The sequence below is a fragment of the Sardina pilchardus genome, chromosome 14, assembly GCF_963854185.1.
Source record: "Sardina pilchardus chromosome 14, fSarPil1.1, whole genome shotgun sequence".
NCBI lineage: Eukaryota > Metazoa > Chordata > Actinopteri > Clupeiformes > Clupeidae > Sardina > Sardina pilchardus.
The window spans coordinates 13,764,290-13,785,954 of NC_085007.1; the positions used below are offsets into that span (position 1 = coordinate 13,764,290).

General features: G+C 41.9%; 1 protein-coding gene across 1 annotated transcript in view; it reads right to left on the bottom strand.

Annotated features, from left to right (window-relative positions):
• LOC134100879 (alpha-2,8-sialyltransferase 8E-like) overlaps positions 1-21,665 on the bottom strand; it is a 40,400-nt gene that overhangs the window by 8,402 nt on the left and 10,333 nt on the right. The window contains exons 2-7 of the mRNA XM_062554356.1: positions 16,311-16,451; positions 12,570-12,644; positions 8,026-8,115; positions 7,743-7,829; positions 7,467-7,605; positions 6,819-6,931 (exon numbers count right to left, since the gene is read on the bottom strand). Coding sequence (XP_062410340.1) covers positions 6,819-6,931; positions 7,467-7,605; positions 7,743-7,829; positions 8,026-8,115; positions 12,570-12,644; positions 16,311-16,450 — 644 coding nt within the window. The 5' untranslated portion in view covers position 16,451. The remainder of the gene's footprint in view (positions 1-6,818; positions 6,932-7,466; positions 7,606-7,742; positions 7,830-8,025; positions 8,116-12,569; positions 12,645-16,310; positions 16,452-21,665) is intronic.

The following is a 21,665-nucleotide window of genomic DNA, read 5'->3' on the forward strand; positions in this document are numbered from 1 at the left end:
ACGAGGGGGGCGCGAACCCGCAATCTGTCGATGTGATCAGCTATAGATACCACCGTGTTTGCCTGCTACGCCATCCTTCATCACTACTTACAGTATAATGAGTTCTAGGACATGATTTTAATCTGATTTCATAGTAGTATTTAATCGTCTTTAATCACAGCTGATTGACCTGCAGACTCAATTAATTACTGATGTAATTCAGTGTTGCCATTGGTTAATGGTAATGCCATTGGTTAACATTATCAATATAAGCAACCCGCCACCCCCCCCCCCCCCCCCCCACACACACACACACACACATTAAACATTGTAAAAGATGGAGGAGAAAAAGAACAGGAAAAAGAGAGCACCAAGCTTCACGGTGGATGAGACGGAGGTTTTGTTAGAGGAGGTAAGTCTACACAAGACTACCCTCTTTTCAAGCTTCAGAAACACGGTCTCTAACAAATCTAAAAGACCTATGGGAGGGAATAGCCCTAAAAATGGCAGCCTCTGGCTCAGGCGCGCCAAGAGACTGGCACGAAGTCAGAAAAAAGTGGCATGATATGGCCAGCAACGCCAAAAATCGCAGTGCAGTGGTCCGCCGAAAACGGGAGAGGACGGGTGCTGGGCCCAGTTCAGTACCCCAACTAACCTCCCTGGAGAAGGCTCTCAGTATTTTGAATGAGGAGTCGATCCATGGGGTGTCTGGAGGGATTGATGTACGAAGAGGTGATGCTGAGCGTGCATCTTGCTCCCTGGCCAGGCCATCGACACCCCCAAGTGCGTCAACATCCCAGGCCCAGCCTGCAGCCGTCTCCCCAGCCAGCACGGAGTCGCATGGATTCACCACTCTTCCACTGGCACGCACGGCCTCGCCGGAACGCCGCGGGCAAAAAACACACAGGTTGGCACCCTGCCGATGCAGCGAGGAGTTGGTGGACATTGAGAAGGAGAAGTTGTTGGTGCTCCGTAACATTGAACACCAGTTAACGGAGGCGAATGAAATCGCGCGCCAAACACTGCAGCTGAAGAAGGCGAAACTGGAATTGGCCCAACAGCAGCATGCACTGGCAGAGGCGCAGTTCCAAAGACCCTCCATCTCGGTCTCAATTATACTGTCAGCCAATGGTAAGTCTGTTGTTCGTTTATACATTCTGATGTGTTTGATGTCCTCCCAGTTGCCAGACACTCACATTTCTTTTTTTTATTATTTCTACAGATGCTGAACAGCCATAGTGACACCACCAGTCACTGTGTGTGTGTGTGTGGATTCTAATAAACAGTCGAACATCAATGAGTTGTATGTCATTCTTGATTTGCTGAATATCTGATTCCCTTTTGCAACAAAACAAGTGTGTGTGTGTGTGTGTGATGTTAAATCTGCGCATTGAAATGGCAATCTAAGGGCACATTCATTCCTAACGACTGAATTTGCAGGAGTCTAGGACCTGCCTTGAGTGTGCGTTGTGTGCGTTTACGATATGTTTGTTGCTGAGCAGTGCGAGAAAAGTTAAACGTTGACTTATTGCACATTTACAGACGGCTGAGCCAAAGTAAAGTGCAGAAAGAGCGAAGAACAGATAAAAGCCCTTAAGGCACAAAACAAGGAAAAGGGCTACAGGACGATGAGTTAAAATAATACAAAAAGGACAGACCATGAAAAAGGTAACCAGAGGACACTGCACAGGCACTTAAAAAGGGAGACCCTTATACTCAGTCAGTAGAAGTTTAAAATCACGTGTAATCAAATGGAGCAGTGGAATGATGCGTGGAACGGGCTAATATGTTTGTGCTGTTTTGTACAGGTGAGAGAGTTGAGCGGCTGAGTTCTGTAAGGCGGCGGAGCTGAGATTGATCAGTGCCCACTTCTAGGGCATTGCAGTAGTCCAGTTGAGATGTGATGAAGGCATGGATGACTCTCTCTAGTGTAATGTGGAGCAGGTAGGCTTTGGTCTACTCTTAGCAAGGGTTCTTAGATGGAAAAATATTTCCCTAACCACTGCACTGACCTGCTGCTCCAACTTGAAGGCACGAACTTGAAGTTCCAAATATCCATTTATCCACGACACTCAACTTTTCCTATCCTTCCCACCTGAGGACTCTAATGTTTCCCATCGGATCTCTGCATGCCTGAAGGATATTTCAATCTGGATGAAGGATCAGCACCTTCAGCTTAATCTTTCAAAAACTGAGCTCTTGGTGTTCCCAGCAAAAACAGCCATTCCCCAACAGATGAACATCCAGCTTGATTCATCCTCATTGACTCCAACTAGATCGGCACGTAACTTGGGTGTCATAATTGATGACCAACTTACTTTCTCTGAGCATGTTGCCTCAATTGCAAAGTCATGTCGGTATACCCTGTACAACATTAGGAAGATCAGACCTTATCTGACACAAGATTCCACTCAGCTTCTTGTACAGGCAATGGTTATCTCCAAGCTGGACTACTGTAATTCCCTGTTAGCTGGCCTACCTGCTTGCGTATTAAGACCACTACAGTTGATTCAGAATGCTGCAGCACGACTGGTCTTCAATCAGCCAAAGAGGACACATGTAACCCCTCTCCTAGTTACTCTCCACTGGCTCCCTATAGTAGCCAGAATTAAATTTAAATCTCTCACTCTGGCCTATAGGACACTGACTGGATCTGCTCCTAGCTACTTCAGTTCTTTGATCAAGATGTACATTCCCAACTGCCCATTGCGATCTTCTGAGGAGCGTCTGTTATGTCGACAAACCATACATGCTAGGTCAAACTGTAGATCCTATTCTTCAGTGGTTCCGTGTTGGTGGAATGAGTTGCCCAGTGCTCTCCGTTCCAGCAACAGTTTTGGATCTTTTAAGAGGGGTCTTAAGGCATATTTGTTTAATATGCACTTAGTCTTTTGAGCGTTTGTTATGTGTTATGGTTTGTATAATAGTATTGTTTTGTTAAAATTTGTCCATTGTTAGAATTTGACATTTATTCTGCTATTGTCCTTAAATTTAGCCATACCATGCTATAGTTATTGTTATTATATAATTAACTGAGTGACTTATTTGATTGCTATTCTCATTTCATTGTTTTATTTCTCATTAGATTAGTGCTTAAATTATTGTTTTATTGATAAATTGCTATTCTCCCTATTTGTAATTGTTCACTGTTATTTAATTTGTATTGTTATTTATTTGTATGTCGCTTTGGACAAAGGCGTCTGCTAAATAACCATAACCAATAACCATAACCATCCAAATATCATCTTTTTACATGGCACCTTTCCAACGTTTTACACATAGAAAAGGGAAGAAGCTAAATATTCAATGTAAAAAACGATGCAAAGAATAATGCAAGTAGGAAAACTATACTCGTAAATCTTTCTTTCTCCACTCAGGCCTACTTCATTACAGCACTCACAGAAGCTTGAACGACTGTGGGGTTTGAACTTCTGCTTTTATTCATTAGTAGAATAATGAAATAAGAAAAAGAAGGAACACGTGTCAAAGACAATTAACTGAAGTGTGGCAGAGTTGATGAAGGCCAAAAATACAAAAAAAAAAAAACATTTTAACTAAAAATAAGCAACCGCCTTGCTTGAACCCCGGCAGCGTGGAGAGCAGCCCTGGGATGATTAACCCCAATGTGCTCCTCATCTTTCTCGTCCTGGTCCTCCTCCTCCACCACCTCCTCCTCCGGCAAAGGTGCACCTCTTTGAACAACCATGTTGTGGAGCATGGCTGTTATCACCATGACTGCGCAAAAGCTGTGTGGCTTCATCCGCAGTCCTCCTGCCGACTTGTGCAGGCACCGAAAGCGCAGCTTCCAGAGGCCGATTGTGCGCTCTACCACGAGGCGGGTGCGGACATGAGCGGCATTATATGCCTCTTCAGCCTGTGTCTGTGGATTGGCGACGGGGTTGAGGAGGTAGGTTCGGAGGGGGTAGCCACTGTCCCCGAGGAACACGCTCTGGCCAAAATGCCTCCAGTGACCTTAAACAACAGGACTTTGGATTTGTTCACACTCAATTTCGGTACTGGAAAACTGGTCTTGAAAGTCCTTAAAAAGTGCTTGAATTTGGCCATGAAAAAGGTGTACGAACCCTGAAACTAACATTTAATCCTCCAGTCTGGCAGCCTATATTTTGTCTTAGATGGAACATCACATTTTTAAACTCAGGCCTTCTAACAACAGGTAGCCTAGCCTAGGTCAGTGGTTTTCAAAGTGGGGGCCGCCAGGGGGCGCTAGGGGGGCCGCAGCAAGTTGGATGAAAATATATTGTACAAGCAAAAAAAAAAAATCATAAAATATTTCTATTATTGTATGTATTGATATGAAATACCATTATAATAATTTGTTGTACACCGTTTAGGGTTGTAACGATTACAGTGTAAAGGTAAACCATGATAAAAATGTTGACGTTAACAATTACTTTTCAAACCCTATAATTATTATCGCGGTTGATAACCACGGTCTGGAAACCGTGTGTTAAATTGCGTCCAGCGTCATCTGAGCCTGCTTTTGATATAGGCCTGTTAGGCTACTATGAAGCAAAATTGGTACCCTACTGATTCTGTTGTCTAATTTGATGGATTTAACCACGATTCGGATTTAGGCTACACCTTTTAAAAGGCGGAACATTTTCACCGCAAACGTGCGCTGGCTGTCATATAGCCACTCGGCGTCTTTTTATGTACATATGTACATTCATATTAAATCCATTCTAACGTTATCAGGAGAATACGTAACGTTTTATTTTGAGCACTGGTTGTCACTCATTGGATACATAAAACAGATACCAAACTCAAAGTCATGATAGAAGCACCCAGCCAATTAATGACCAAGGAAAAAGTGAACGGGACAACACACAATACCATGCTACTCCTAAGTCATAGATTTTAACATTGCAAGACACTTATCTTTTCTATGACACCAGAAATATTTTCTTTACCTGGTTCGTTTTTGAACATTCATTTTATGTAATGAAAACATATATCCTTGAACTATGCGTGACTACTTTCCAAAAACCGAATGAAACCTAATTACGTTCATGAACTTTTTAAAGTGACAGGCACTCAATTAGACCTACACACCACCCCTGTGATATCATTAAAGACAAGTGGAATCAATGTGAAGTACTCAAATTACTGAATATTTTTAGCTTTAAGTAATTATGCAGATCTCAAAATACTATAATGTTAACAAAATATATAAAGTTTTTGAATTCAAAATATGAAATAGAAACCAGACAAGCCATTTTCTGTGTGAGTGGAGGGTTGAACAGAGACTGCTGTGCATGATCTGTATCCCGCTTAAAGGGATAATCCGGAGTGAAATGCACTTTAGATCAATTTTTCGGACTATTGGGAGTACATACGTTGAGTTGACACCAAAATCATGTCATTCGGATGTATTTTGAGAAAGTTCGAGTTCACCGTTTTTAGCCAAAACTCGTTAGCCTGTAAGTGACCGGGGCAGGTCCTTTCGCCACTACAAAACGCTATTTTTATACCTCTTCTACTGTTCCAAACAACACTACACTTACGTGGTAGTGAGTAGAGGGTCCCTAAAGCCAAACCGAAGTATCCCCACGTCTTTATGTGGTCGGATAGAGAGTCCAGAATGAATTTAATCGAGTCAGTACCTTTCCGGAAATGTTAGTAAAGTGTTGTTGAAGCGTTGCGCAGCTGCCGCAGTGACATTTCCGGAAGGTACTGACTCGATTAAATTCATTCTGGACTCTCTATCCGACCACATAAAGACGTGGGGATACTTCGGTTTGGCTTTATGGACCCTCTACTCACTACCACGTAAGTGTAGTGTTGTTTGGAACAGTAGAAGAGGTATAAAAATAGCGTTTTGTAGTGGCGAAAGGACCTGCCCCGGTCACTTACAGGCTAACGAGTTTTGGCTAAAAACGGTGAACTCGAACTTTCTCAAAATACATCCGAATGACATGATTTTGGTGTCAACTCAACGTATGTACTCCCAATAGTCCGAAAAATTGATCTAAAGTGCATTTCACTCCGGATTATCCCTTTAAGGCAATAAGGTTTTGCCTATATATTTTTGTAATGTAATAAACACTGTCACACTTTTTTTAAAAACTATTTCAGCTTGTGTGTGCCTATCAGTGCTTTTTTAACATATGAACACACATTTTTTTTTAAATACCGCGAAACGTCTAAAACCATTGCATCCCTAAATAGTGCAAAGCCTATAAAATAAATAGATTTTCACCTATATAGGCCTATTTTATTAACTTATTTCTACATTTGCCGTATCGTTGATGGGTTAAATACAACATCATGCAAAAGGGGGGCCTTGGCCACAATCTAGTGGTATTTGGGGGGCCTTGTCATGGGAAAGTTTGGGAACCCCTGGCCTAGGTTACTGTACTTACAGGTAAGCAAATAATTGGTTACTGTACTTAAGCACATTTTCCACGTACCTGTACTTTACTTATCAATAGTGCATCTTTTTCCCCCGGCAAAATGCCTACCCAGGGACAACACAGGGCTAAAGTGACACTACCTGATGCACAGGCTTGTAACCGGAGGGTTGCCGGTTCGATCCCCGACCAGTCCACCATGACTGAAGTGCCCTTGAGCAAGGCACCTAACACCTCACTACTCCCTGCGCATCGCTGGTTGGGCAGGCAGCTCACTGCTCTGGGTTAGTGTGTGATTCACCTCACTGTGTGTGTGCTGTGTGTGCTCACTAATTCGGTTACATTAGGTTAAATGCAGAGAAACGAATTTCCCTCACGGGATCAAAAAAGTATATATTCTATTCTTTCTATTCTTTTTAATATTGTGATATATGCTGTATATATTCAATTTAAATGCTGCATTATTACCGGAAGACAAAGTCAGCTGAGTCTATCTCTTTTCCACATTTGCTGTTTGTGCTGATGCCTCCATTCCCAACAACAGCACAGCGCTTAAACGCTGATCTTGAATAGGGCATGTCCTGTGAACACACAGACACACATTTACAGCAAAATTACTCCATGTGGACCAGACACACACATTTTCATCTGGTTGTTTGTTCGAACATACTATGCTGTATACTGGCTTTTTTGCACACTAGCACTTTAAGCACTTTGCACTCGTCACTTTAATCACCTGCATCATGTGATGTCAGGTGTTCAATCAGTATAATTAGTATATAAGTATGGGCTGCTAGATACCTGTCTTATGTCTGAGGAAGGGCGGTTGGCCCGAAACGTCACATGTGGTGAATAAGAGAAAGAAATAATATTGGAGCCTTAGTGTGCGGAGTTTTTTGTCCTTTTACTGTTGCCTTTTTTGAGTCCAGCACCTACTTTAAAATACTCAGATGTGCGCACCCGCTTCTACACTATTGTTTGTTCGAACATGCCAGACACAGAGAGAGAAGTGAAGTGTGTGTGTGTATGTGTGTGTGTATGTGTGTGTGTGTGTGTGTGTGTGTGTGTGTGTGTGTGAACATACGCATGTGTGAGTGCGTGTGTCTGATGACTCACATCAGGGAACATGCCAAATATCTCAGGGTTGATGTTCAGGGTTCCGCCAACCTCATAGCCCAGCTTCGTGCCTAATGGCGTATTGCGCTTAGTGGTGAACAGGAAGGAGGATGCATTACAGCACTGAGACACAGACATCCTAGTTCACACACACACACACACACACACACAACAACAACAACAGAGGGTCACATAAGTTAGGGTATGATGAACCATATGGAAAAGCGGTTTATCTCTATATGTGTGTGTGTGTGTGTGTGTGTGTGTGTCACTGACATGAAGTTGATGGTCTCTTCCTTGTTCTGCTCCCACTTGCACAGCTGCATATTTCTCCATTTCTGAAACAACTCTGAAGTATTCACCCTAAGAATAATTTAAATATGGAACAAAAACATGCTCATGTTAGTGCTCACTTACTAAACAAACGTATGACAGAAAACAAGTGTAGGACAGGACTTTCAAACTATGTTTGTGTGTGCTGCGTATGTTGTGTATGTGGACATTTCTATCATGGCACATCAATTGTGGGATTGTGTGTGTTTGCATGATACTAACATACCTGAGGACCTTCACATCCAGGATTTCCTTCCTCAGCATTTGACATGATGTGGAATTGAACTCGAAAACTCCATGGGAGGTCTCCAGAAACCTGCCAGAAATAAAACTCTTAGGCTGCGTTCAGACAGCAGACGAATCTGATTCAAATCTAATTCCATCTCATATCCGATTTTTAGGGCTGACTGTTCACACTGCCTTTAGCAAGTGTCCAAATCGGATATGGCTCTGTTCAGACTGGGTCACATTAGTAACAGATCTGACAGGTTGCTGTAGCAACGAAAACAAACGTTTCTGCCATCAGGAGGAAATACTTGCTAATTTGATGTGATCAAATATAGAACAATACAACTAGGTGAGTGTTCATTAAATGCATGCATGCAAGTGCGCATTTGTGTGACAGAAACCGAAACTAATCGGTGGCAAGCTCCGCTTCAAACTGTTGGAAGGCTATTTAATTATTTAACGGCATTTAATAGAACAATGTGCATTCTTGCAACTTCCATAGAAACAGAGCAGAGACTGTATAATGCACTATTTAGCATTGAGTATTGTTAAGTCACGTTTAATATAACATGGTCAAAAGACATAGCCATAATGTTGCTCCACAACTCGAAATAGGTGGGCGGCCACGCACGTAAAGCGCGTAAAGTCACGTCACGGACTGTCAAATCCGATCTGAGTGTTGGGAGCTGTTCAGACTGGGACACATCTGTCCATATCCGATACGAAAGCGATATGAAACTACCTCCTGGATGTGGTTTGGAACCGTTTCGCAAAAATCGGATTTCATGTGACCTGTCACTGTTCAGACTTCAAAAGTGACATCCGATTCAAATCTGAATGGGCTAAAAATCGGATTTTGGCTGGCAGTCTGAACGCAGCCTTAATCAAGGGCCATCCGATCTTCTGCCTGTTTTTATTTTGTAAGTAGACACGAACAGTCAGTTGGTTAGTCAGGGCCAGATGTACTAACGCTTTTGTGCCCACTTCAGGCGTATTTGTTTCACAACGTGTGTGTAAAAAATTGTTGAGATATGTGCAAACAGGCCGCACTGAGGTAAAAGCGCAGACTGCCTGTGGTGGGAGCTGAGCTGTCACATGCATATGCATTCATAGGGTCAGGGAAAGTGGGGTTTCATGTAAAAACATGGGAGAAGAACCATAAAATGCGCCTTAGGCTACTGATCCGCGTAGCCGCAAAGGTATTGTGGGTGCATGCTTCACAAGTCTGATCATTTGCAGTAATTATGAAACCATTCTAACATGAATCATGCCAACGTGAAAGGTGGCAACCCTTGTACAAAACCCGCTCTGATCAGATGGCAAAATCCAGACACACAGCTCCAGCTGCTATCTCCTTCAACCCATGTTATCACTGATGCTCCCGAGCTACAAGGCCTTGTGGTAAACAGGCCTACAGTAAATGCCATACTTAATGTCAGCCTTTCTGGAGCCAGAGAAAGTCATGTACAACGCGGGTACACCTTACCACAAATATTCTATCCAGGAGAAACATATGAACACATTTATACAGTGAATACCCCAGAGTCCCCCCTTGTAATCAAAAAACACAGATTTTTGCATAGATCACACAACGATAAACAGGTCTGATGTACTCAGATAACAAACACAGCATTACTTATCAAGCACTCTGAAGAAAAGAAAAAGAATGCAGGCACCTTGAAAGAAAAACATAAAAATGTATTTTGTTACCGGTGATTATCTTACTGTACATTCTAAAGGGCAAAAGAAAGAAAATCACCGCCACGCTGGTGGGTCAACTAGGGGATTAGGGGGAAGGACTCTAAAGTCCAACGCCCACCAGAAGCGTACGCGGCGCGCCGCGCCACGAAAAAAAAATAGAATTCCATTGTTTTCAATGGAGCATCGCCCACTGGAAACGTCTGCCGCGCAGCAGCCGCACAGAGATAGAAAACTATTCTAAAATCCTGCGCGGCAAGCCCAGACCGCCGAACACCGCTGAACGCCGCTTCTGGTGGGCGCCGGACTTAATAGGGGCCAATCTAGCAGTGGTAGTGGTGGCACACTTCATGACGCACAACACCAGTCGGCCAGACAAGTAAATGACTGAGATGGGGAAGGAGCAGGGGAACGTCATGAATCGAACAATCTTAGCAAACAACAGCCCACCCCAGCTACTTAACTAGTTTCCAAGAAACCACGCATTAAGCCCGGCGCCCACCGGACACGCCGTTCAGCGGTGTTCAGCGGTCTGGGCTTGACGCGCAGGATTTTAGAATAGTTTTCTATCTCTGTGCGGCTGCTGTGAGGCCGACGTTTCCAGTGGGCTTTGCTCCATTGAAAACAATGGAGTTCTAATTGTTTTATTGTCGCGGCGCGCCGCGTAGCCTACGTGTCCGGTGGGCGACAGCCTTTAGTATCCCGCTTGAGTTGGTTTACATTAGCATAGATATCCCTGATGTAATCTGTGACATTACCGTTTGTGTCGGGCACGTACAGTACAGTATGTACAACATTCCTGCCCAATAAGAGCACAAGCACCCCCTTGCTAGCCAAGATCACATCCAGGCAAAACCGGTTCTGGAGGGCCACTTGCCTCACTGCATGTAGTTCCCGGTTAAAAGGACACTTCACCGATTAGCATTAAGCTTTGTATGTTTAGAAAACCAGTCATGTTTTTGAATGGTCGTGCATCATTCCCTCAGTTTGCCTTGAGATGGGAGAAATACTGATTTCAATGAAACCCATGAATAGGACTTCCTGCTTTCATTGATGTAAAATGATGATTTTTGCATCATTGAAAGCAGGAAGTCCAACATTGAAATCTGTAATTAGAGTTTAACACGGTTTTAAACTCATGTTAGACAAATAAGTCACGTGACTTAGGCCTACTCTCTGTTGTCATCAGTGCCTCTGGTTTAATCTGCTAGTACTGTGTTTTACATTTATCTCCATCGCTGTGTCTTCAAAAGTTTTGTATCGGTAACCAGAGGGCACCTGTACAGTATGTGCCTTTTAGCTTAGGGGCACTTTACATGAAAATGGGTTAAAAATACAAAATCATTTTAGCTCCACTCTCGCGTCACCATGTATAGGATGAAAACCGAAAAACTGTGTTTCTTGTCCAGGGGCGGGGTGGTAATCGGGAGATTCGGGACATTTCCCCGCCAGGCCGACCGGCCTGATGTTGTATTTGAACTGGCCCATGACGTGCCTGAGTGGCCGCTAGAACATTTACTACCATAAGATTTAGTCCATATACCTTCTGTTCCCTAAAAATCCCTCCAGTGCCGCCGGTTCCAGCCCCACGCTCTGCTCCGCCAGTTCCAGCCCCGCGCTCTCCAGTGCCTCTGACTCCCGAGTCCCCGCACTCCCCAGCGCCCCTGACTCCCGAGCCAACCCGACATTCTGCCCTGCGGCACCCTGGCCGCCCTCCCGAGCGGTTCCGTCGCTCTGTCCGGCACCCGGGCCGTCCTCCGGAGCTGGCTGACCAGTGGGCTACTATGTAGACTACTTTTTAGCTAACTATATAATATAATGTGCTATATAAATAAAGTGACTTGACTTGACTAGTGCACAAACGTAAAATTTAAACAGAGAAATATAAACTTTGAATGTTTGGTTGCGTGCGAGCATGGGAAATGAGTGTGCATAGCTTAATATACATACAGTACATTCCTTCAGGTGCCCCTGATGCAGTTTGACTGGGTAAAGCCTCATACATTAAAGCAACACTAAAGAGTTTTTCGTACCTTAAAATAATGTTTCCAAAATTATTTCAGCGGTTCATCAACTCGTAACAGGGTAAACAGCACTTCTGCATTCACTTCGCGGCCCTCTATCGGCTATAACCGCACTATGTAACTTTACCAGTTCGGGTAGCGTACCTGTAGTTCGATGAAATGAGACATAAGAAACTACAAATTTGACTTGCTTTGATGTTGCAATACATCATACTTTCACAAAATCATGCAACATACTCTACCTTGTCTGGTATTTGCTGGATAAACAAATAGTGTGTGTGTGAGGAAAAGTGCTTTAGTGTTGCTTTAAACATGGATCTTAAAATAAGCCGCATCATCATGTTGTGACTAGAAAACTTGTGTACAATATGTACAGTATATATTTCAATGTAAAATGCAACATTGTGATTTTCTAAGATGATACATGCTTGGAACTACATTCTCATTCTGGGAAACCACTGCTGCGCTATGCTAAGCTATGCTAACGGTGGGTGTTTCAGGCTGAGTTACTGCATGCACAGAGACGAGAAGAGCATGTATTGTCTTATCTAACTCTGGGGGAGGCAGTCAATAAGCTACAGTATTCCTTTAACTGCTCATCTGTTGAGACTGCACTAAGATATAATGTAAACAGAATGAATTGAAGATGAAAATGGATGGATTTCCAGTTTCAAGAATGAGGTGGATAACTTTGCCAATGCAAATCCAATCAGCTACCCTCTCTCTCTCTCTCTCTGTATTGTGTCTTCCTTTCTTATTTTCTTCCTGTATGAGGGTGTCTGGCATAGATGAGTGAAGTCGGTACTTTCTCCTCCTATACCTGGCAGGCATCAGTGGAGAGTTGTTTGGCAGGTTCAATCCGCTACCGTTGCTTGCCTCATCTCCGTGCAGTTGGCTAGAGCGTTGGGGTAATGGGAAAGTTCAGTCAGTTTATTCCTTCTTTAAAACCATTGACACACACACATACACACACAGACCAGGCCGTAGTCATGGGGTCAATAGCGGTTCTACATGGAGGCCTAGGGACCTAGAGAGGCCCGTGCCACTGTAGCCATATCCCTCGCCCCCCCCCCCCACCCCCTCCCTCCCAGAGCTCAGCAACTCTTGAAGTTAAGAGAGGAGCTACGATTTCTCATGTTGCAAGAGTCGAAGGTAAGCAAAACGATTTCATCTCGTAAGTTACTTGTTGTTCTTGCATATGACCGTGTTACCTTAGTTCCTCACACTTATAATGAAATCTAGTTGGTAAATGTGTGGTCTCAATATGTTTAGAAACTTAATTATATCTAAGAAAACTCATTGAAGCAGATGCGAATATCCAAATGTCAGTATATCCTTGCTAGGTCTAGTGTTGTGAACCACGTGACTTCTGTTGCATTGCTATAGATACATTTTAGTAAAGTAATCAACTGGTTATCTGCCCGTGTTAAGGGAGGGGTGGCTAGTCAACGAAATGTAATGCGTGCCGTGCCCCTATGTTTTTTTTCTTCTAATAGTTATCTTGATGCGAGGAAGGGGCATAGTGTCTTTTCTTGCCCCAGTAAACAAGAAAGTGAGATAAACAGCAGTGAGAGAAACAAATCAAGGTATTGAGAGAGTTGAGGAGCAGGAAGAGGGAGAACCAGAGGTGTCAGTGGAAGCTGGAGAGAGGGCATGTGATGAAAGTAGTGAGGGCTCTGACAGAGAGGGACATTTCAGAGGGTGAGGAGGAATTACAGTTTCATTGTAGACCTACTGTGTGCCCTTAAAATGGTGCTTTCTGCTGTAAACTACTTTTTGTGACAATACGGCTCTAATGTTTCTTTTCTTAAGTAAATACTTGGCTCACATTTTGCAATACATGCAGATATTCATGCAAGTAAATAAATCTAGTAGTTGTGCCCTATGTTTACTGTATATCTTTCTACAGATATCAGCAAGTCCAAGAATGATCCAGCACAGCCCATCTTGAATATATTCCCAACCACTTTGATGGGGGACAAAGACAGAGTTTCAGGCCAAACTGGTATAATCTTCATCTATGGCTTGAGTATTCTGTCATGATGGACTCCACATGTTGCTATGCATGAAGATATTTTACAGTGATGGGCAAGCTACTTAGAAAATGCAGTGATCTAAGCTACCAGTTAGTCTATATTAAATAAAGCTTAACTACACAAAAGCTTCCTGAGTACAAAATGTAGCAAGGTAAGTAACTTGTAAGGGATCATAGCCAAGGTGACAGAGCCGACTCCCTGGATTAGCAACATGGTGGTGATGGAGAAGAAAGCTACGTATGCCTGGCCTGGGTCCACTGAACAAGGCCCTATTGAGGTCACACTACCAGGTGCCCACAGTAGAAGAAATACTGCCAGACTTAGCAAGATATTCTCAGTATTAGATGCAAAAAATGGCTATTGGAAAGTGCGACTAGATCAAGCATGCAGTTATTTGACCACATTCTGGACCCCAGAAGGATGATACAGATGGGTTAGAATGCCATTCGGCACAAAAACAGCTGCGGAGGAATATCAGAGACGACAACACAAAGCACTTCAGGGCTTAAAAGGTGTTAGTGTAATCGCGGATGACATAAAAATCCTTCTGCTCCTATGGGAATTTAACATAGGGGTCAAATACTTCCTTTCCCCTAGCATTTAAGGAAGAACATTTATTTATTTACGATACATTCTTCAATGACAAAGAAAATTAGTGTCCTTAGCGGTTTGATTTTTACTCGTTTTTTTAATTAAGGCATTATGATCAATAGTCAAATAATGATTTTATATTCCTCTTTTTAGGCAACTTTAGCATGGTATCAAATACATTACATGTTCTCCCCACTGTATATGGGTCATCAGAAGGCCTGCGTCCAGATCCTGACAAGATTACAGCAGTGCAGAACAAGCAGACACCAACAGACGTCAAGTCACTTTAGAGGCTGTTAGGGTTTGTGAACTATTTATCAAAGTTCTTCCCTAGCCATAGTACTCGGGAGGACATAGACTGGAAATGGCTGCCAGCACACAACGCAGCACCTAATCATCACACACCACCCCAGTCCTCAAATACCAGGTTGGACAAAAGGGAAACACAGGTCTAAAGTCGGTTTTAAAATAGCCACATACAAATGTAAAAATAAAATAGACCTATGCATATTTTCACACATCCACAAGAATATGACTGTATTTCAAGTTGATCATTTAAGATCCATATCAATTTACTTATACCCGTGCCCCAGAATTCGTTAAGCCTAAGCCTACTTTCACTTTTAAAAAATCACAAACCGCGCAATCTGCCTCCAGTCGTCGAGATGTCCGCCTCTGCATGCCACCGGCAGCATGCCACCAGCGGTCTGTTATCTGCCAATCTCATTTTGCTGGGTTATCTGCATGGGCGGCGCCAGGATAATTTTGTTGGTGTAGCTAAGCTGTTGCTGTGATACAGACAGGTGTTGCTGCTCCCACCCACCCCCCCCCCCCCCCCCCCCCACCCCCCCACCCCCCCCGGCCCGAAAAATAAGGAAGGAAAAAAACTTGGCTTACAAATGGCTAAGAAATCATGATGAGAAGGTAGCCCAGGATACAACAATTAACTTCATCCGCCTTCGTTTCATGACACCCAGTCCTGAGGCTATTCAATGCACCCAACAGGAACAGCAGCACAGATAACCAGATAACGTACACACATGCACGCACACACACATGACCACGCAACGGCAATTGCAAATGCAAAAATCAACAAAATACTAGGGGAAGCTTCTTTAATTAACTATGTATGGATGGGGGAAGCAGAAGCAGACTTTATGTCTTTGACCATGTTGATGGCTGCTGACTCCAAAGTTCGTCTCTGATATAAATGCGAGTTCGAGAACCATAGCCTGTTACATTGACTCCTTCGCGTCGTTTTTTTAATCCACTGACAAATAGCCTACACTTGTTGCATATCGCCGACCAGGAGCGTCACTAGTGTAAAGACCAGTTTTTTCTTTCTTTGGGGTACAGGGGTTTCTCCCCCGGGAAATTTTGAAAATTGTGCTGTTTAAGATGCAGTTTCAACGTTGTTTGACAAGGATATGAAGGCCATTCGTTCGGGTCCTCATCATCATATTTTCAGAACAAATAAAGCTAAAAAAAAATCGTCATTTAGGCCTAACAGAGACCTCACAACCAAGATTTGTTTCTGCCTATTAGGCCTACTGCACTACAACCTGGGAACACTTTCATGTCCAACAACTTTTAATGTGAACTTGGGAATTTTTACGTTTTTGTCAGTTGAAAATTGCAGATCCTTCTTTCACAAGCATCTTACACAATATCTTTAAGGTTAGTCAGTGTATGCTTTAACCTTTGTTGTGGCATCTATATTTTTCACACATGCTGAGGAAAACAAGGAAAGCAGGAAGTGAACAAAACCCTCTACAAACCAAAAGACCCAAAACCAAGACCCAGAAACACCAGACACACAGAAAGACAAAAACCCAAACTGTGACACAGACACATAATTAGCAAACAAAATTACAATAAGGGGGGGGAAAGTATAAAGTAACTTTTTACAACTGCTCACAGAAGGCTGTTCATACATTTTGATGTGGTTCTTCGCATGAAGGATCTGCTGCACCAGCGCTACCAGGGCAAAGGCACAGATGAAGATGAAACAGAGGGAGCGACAGCCCCTCGTGCCACGTCCAGCCATTGGATCCACGCAGGCCATTCTCGTCATCCTATGATAATAACAGAAATGATCTCCAAAATATTAGAAGATTCCAAACAACCATTACATGCTCACATTCATCTTCAGGGTGACTGCTGCGCTTCTGAAAGACACTATGCTGTGTCAGCTTGAGCTTGTTTGTTTTCCCGCTGCATTCTCGTGCACCTCTGTAGATGTCCCATATACTGTAAATTAATGAACAGACGGTGCGTGGTATGTGTTTATATGTGTTGCCTTTAATCTAATTTAATCTTAAAACTAATCCACTGTTTGCGATTTTGGGCTCTATCTTATGCCGGTGCTAGCTCTATAGTAGGGATGCACGATATTGAATTTTAGCCGATATCCGATATGGCGATCTACAAGCTCATTTTGCCCGATTGCCGATATATCCCATACACAAAAGAAATATATTTTAATATATTTTTGGGTGTATGAAATATATGTTGAATATATTACAATATATTTGTCTTTCAGACAGCTTATAACAACATATTCTGAAATATATTTGAAATATATTGTGATATAAATTCACTTATATTTGACATATATTTGACATATATTTGCGATTTTTAACAGGTGAAATATGTTTAATTGCATACCGCTGTACCCATACACAAAATAAATATATTGGGCATATATTGTCAAGAATGTATGTTAATATATGTCAGAATATATTTTTAAATATATTTCTAAATACATTTATAATATAAGTTGAAAACACATTCAAATATAGGGTGAAATATATTTTGAAATACATTTTTGAAATACATTTTTGAAATATATTTTTGAAATATAATTTGAAATACATTTTTGAAATATATTTTGAAATACATTTTTGAAATATATTTTTGAAATACATTTTGAAATATATTTCTACATACATGTAAATATAGGGTGAAAATGTATTAAAATAAATGGTGACATATATTTTAAAATACATTTAAATATAGGGTGAAAATACATTTGAATATAGGGTGAAAATACATTTGAATATAGGGTGAAATATATTTTTAAATACATTTAAATATAGGGTGAAATATATTAGCCTGAATGCCAGACCGAAGTTTATCCCCACCCAGGGACGTGCACAGGGGGGTTGCTTAGGTTGCTCGGGCAACTGCCCATATGCCCTTCTCGACTCATGTTGCCCTTCCGAGGGCAAACAATAATAATAAATCGTAGGCTACAATGGATGCAGAATTTCACGTGGGCCTAGATTTTTTAAAAATCGCAAAGTAAAAGTAGCCTCATTCACTTCCATTGGGGCACCGAGAGCGAAAGTCAGAAGGAGGGCAAATTCTGTTTCGTATAGGCTACTGTTGCAGCGCTTCACGCGACCGGCAACTGAGTTGAGCCTGCATGACAGTCTATCGCGGCCCTCGACGAAAGATATTGTCGCGGTTGTCTGGTGAGACCGACTGCCTCCTCAACGTTGTCGGAAAAGGTTAGTTTGTGATGTATAACAAACGAACAATAATCATCATGAAGTTGTATGATATTAACTAGAAAACGTAATTTCGAGGAAATTACCAGTGCATGCAAAAGCAAGACATAAGATAAAATGTGAAACAAACTTAAATGTACAAACAGTTGTGGACAGAGGAAGGTGAGGGAAGGGGGGGGGCAGTGTGTTGTATGTATGTGGCTTAGGGGCAGAGGTGGAAAAGTCCAACCAACCAGCTGATACTCATTAGTAACTCTTCAGCCAGGCAGAGCAGCTAATTGGTGAGATCACCTGTGTTTAAAGGGACACTTCACCGATTAGCATTAAGCTTTGTATCTTTAGAAAACCAGTCATGTTTTTGAATGGTCGTGCATCATTCCCTCAGTTTGCCTTGAGATGGGAGAAATATGGATTTCAATGTTGGACTTCCTGCTTTCAATGATGTAAAAATCATCATTTTACATCATTGAAAGCAGGAAGTCCAATTCATAAGTTTCATTGAAATCCGTATTTCTCCCATCTCAAGGCAAACTGAGGGAATGATGCACAACCATTCAAAAACATGACTGGTTTTCTAAAGATACAAAGCTTAATGCTAATCGGTGAAGTGTCCCTTTAAGTGCACAGATAGAACCAATACGTGATTGGACTTTTACTCTCTGAAGCTTGACTTTTCCACCTCTGAGTGTGAGTGCGTGTGAGTGTGCGTGCGTGCGTGTGTGAGTGGATGTAAGTGGATGTAAGGAGCATGGCTTTCTATGATGCAGTGAAATGGGAGAGTTGGGTTAAGGTGAGAATGTTGTGGAGTGCATGGAGAAGTGTGGTATATATGAAGTGCTGCAGTCAGGTGTGTGTGTGTGTGTGTGTGTGTGTGTGTGTGTGTGTGTGTGTGTGTGTGTGTGTGTGTGTGTGTGTGTGTGTGTGTGTGTGTGTGTGTGTGTGTGTGTGTGTGTGTGTGTGTATATGAGTGAATGGGTAGACAGAGAGAGCTGATAATGCAGGTTCAATTTAACTGGCTGTCAATTAAACTTGATAGGGCCTTGAGCAGCTGCAGGTGCAAATCAGCTTAATCAGCAGTGCAGTGCGATAGACCTCTGAAGTTCGCCTACAAAAAAGCTTGCAATATATGGGCAGTTGGCTTCAATTAACTCCCGGATCTCCTTATATGGCCAACAGGGCAGCTTCAGAGGTCTATGAAAAGTCAATGGGGAAAAATATTTTGCTAATATTTCAAAAAGTATCAAGTTTACAGAACTGAAATATACATAGACTTAGTCTTAGTTTCAAGACCTACGTAACAAAGTTTGAACCAAGTTTCTACGTTAAACGGTTGAAGCTAATTAGGACCTGGTTAGGAGAATAATAATAACTAGAGATGTAATTCCAAGGAAATTACGAGTGCATGAAAATGCAAAAATGGTGAGGACTTTTATTTTGAAACAGTTGTGGGTAGAGGAAACAGTTGAACAGGATATGTAGTCTTAAGAGAGCCAGAAAGCCTGAGACAGAGAGTTGCTGCCAGGTGGCTTTGAACACCTGGCTTAAGATTCTAATTGCTTAACGACTTCATTGTGATGTCATAATCCAATGTTAAGTCTATGGGAGAAAAAATGTTTTTAAAAATTCATATAAATTAAACGATAACGTTTTCAAAGTTGAAAATTACATAGCTGAAGTCACCTAAGTAAGACCTACGCAGCGCAGTTTGAATGAAGTTTCTACGTCGAACGGTTGAAGCTGAATTGAACGCACAAAAAGTGACTGAAGACTATAATATCGATAACTAGAGATATAATTCCAAGGAAATTACGAGTGCATGAAAATGCAAAAATGGTGAGGACTTTTATTTTGAAACAGTTGTGGGTAGAGGAAACAGTTGAACAGGATATGTAGTCTTAAGAGAGCCAGAAAGCCTGAGACAGAGAGTTGCTGCCAGGTGGCTTTGAACACCTGGCTTAAGATTCTAATTGCTTAACGACTTCATTGTGATGTCATAATCCAATGTTAAGTCTATGGGAGAAAAAATGTTTTTAAAAATTCATATAAATTAAACGATAACGTTTTCAAAGTTGAAAATTACATAGCTGAAGTCACCTAAGTAAGACCTACGCAGCGCAGTTTGAATGAAGTTTCTACGTCGAACGGTTGAAGCTGAATTGAACGCACAAAAAGTGACTGAAGACTATAATATCGATAACTAGAGATATAATTCCAAGGAAATTACGAGTGCATGAAAATGCAAAAATTGTGAGGACTTTTATTTTGAAACAGTAGTGGGTAGAGGAAACAGTTGAACAGGATATGTACTCTTAAGAGAGCCAGAAAGCCTGAGACAGAGAGTTGCTGCCAGGTGGCTTTTAACACCTGGCTTAAGATTCTAATTGCTTAACGACTTCATTGTGATGTCATAAACCAATGTTAAGTCTATGGGAGAAAAAATGTTTTTAAAAATTCATATAAAATAAACGATAACGTTTTCAAAGATGAAATTTACATAGCTGAAGTCACCTAAGTAAGACCTACACAGCGCAGTTTGAATGAAGTCTCTACGTCGAACGGTTGAAGCTGAATTGAACGCACAAAAAGCGTTAGAAGAATATCGCCGAAAACTAGAGAATGTAATTCCAGGGAAATTACGAGTGCATGAAAATGCAAAAATGTATAGATACAGTAGATAATGTAGATATAGTTACTAAGGTGTAGCTAGGGTAAACATGGTGGTTGCATAGTTTAAAGAAAGCTGATAGTGTGAAGGTAGACAGTTTAAAGCAGGGCTATTCAATTAGTTTGTAATAGGGGCCAGTTCATGAAAAGTATCACAACTGAGGGGCCGGAGAAATACCGCTTGAAATATGAGTAATTACGTACAAATGTAGATACAATAAACTACAACAGCACAAACATGGGTGTTCAAATGTTGCATTTTGTAAATGCATAATATCAGAGCCCGTCCCTTATTAGACATTCTCTGATAATATCGTTTTTTGGTGGTTATTTGTGTTTTGGGAATATTTCTGCCACAGGCCCAGACTACCACAGTGGTAGGCCAACATTGGGAAGGTGACACTGGATCTATATTGCTAATATGTTGCATTTTGTAAAAGCATAATTATTTTGTTGTATTTGTGTTTTGGGAATATTTCTGCCACAGGCCCAGACTACCACAGTGGTACGCATTGGGAAGGTGACACTGGATCTGCATTGCTATGGCTAATATGAAATCTGTGATAACATTAACAGCAATGGAATCTGAGCTTTGCGCAGTAACTGCTAGGTCCATACAATTTCCAATGGGCACAAACAGGTTTCAAACAGTGTTTAAATGAATTAAATGTGCGTAATCGGTCGCATATGTAACTCTTCTCAACATACATTTAACGTTCCCACCATTTCAATTGGATGAACGTGTTCACAGATCAATGTTACTTACAGTGGACTTGACATCAAGGCGATGGATGTGTATTAGTTTCACACTGAAACTATTTCCATGGTGCAACCCGTTAAAATGTTAGTAGCTTATAATACTCCAACGTAGTGGCAATTTACGTTGAAACTAAGCTAAGATGGAACTTATGTTCAACTCGGTCAAAACGTTACGTGCAATTGGCTGAGGTGCAGTGGCTGCAGGACTTCAGAGCGAGTGAGAGCATGCAACAGAACTGATGCCACCAAAGTTAAACTTTTAAACCGACTCCTATTTGCTCCAATAGCTACATTACGAGTGGCGAATGTTTTCGCGAGGATCTGCTTGACTGGAGAGGCACACTACCGGTGAGA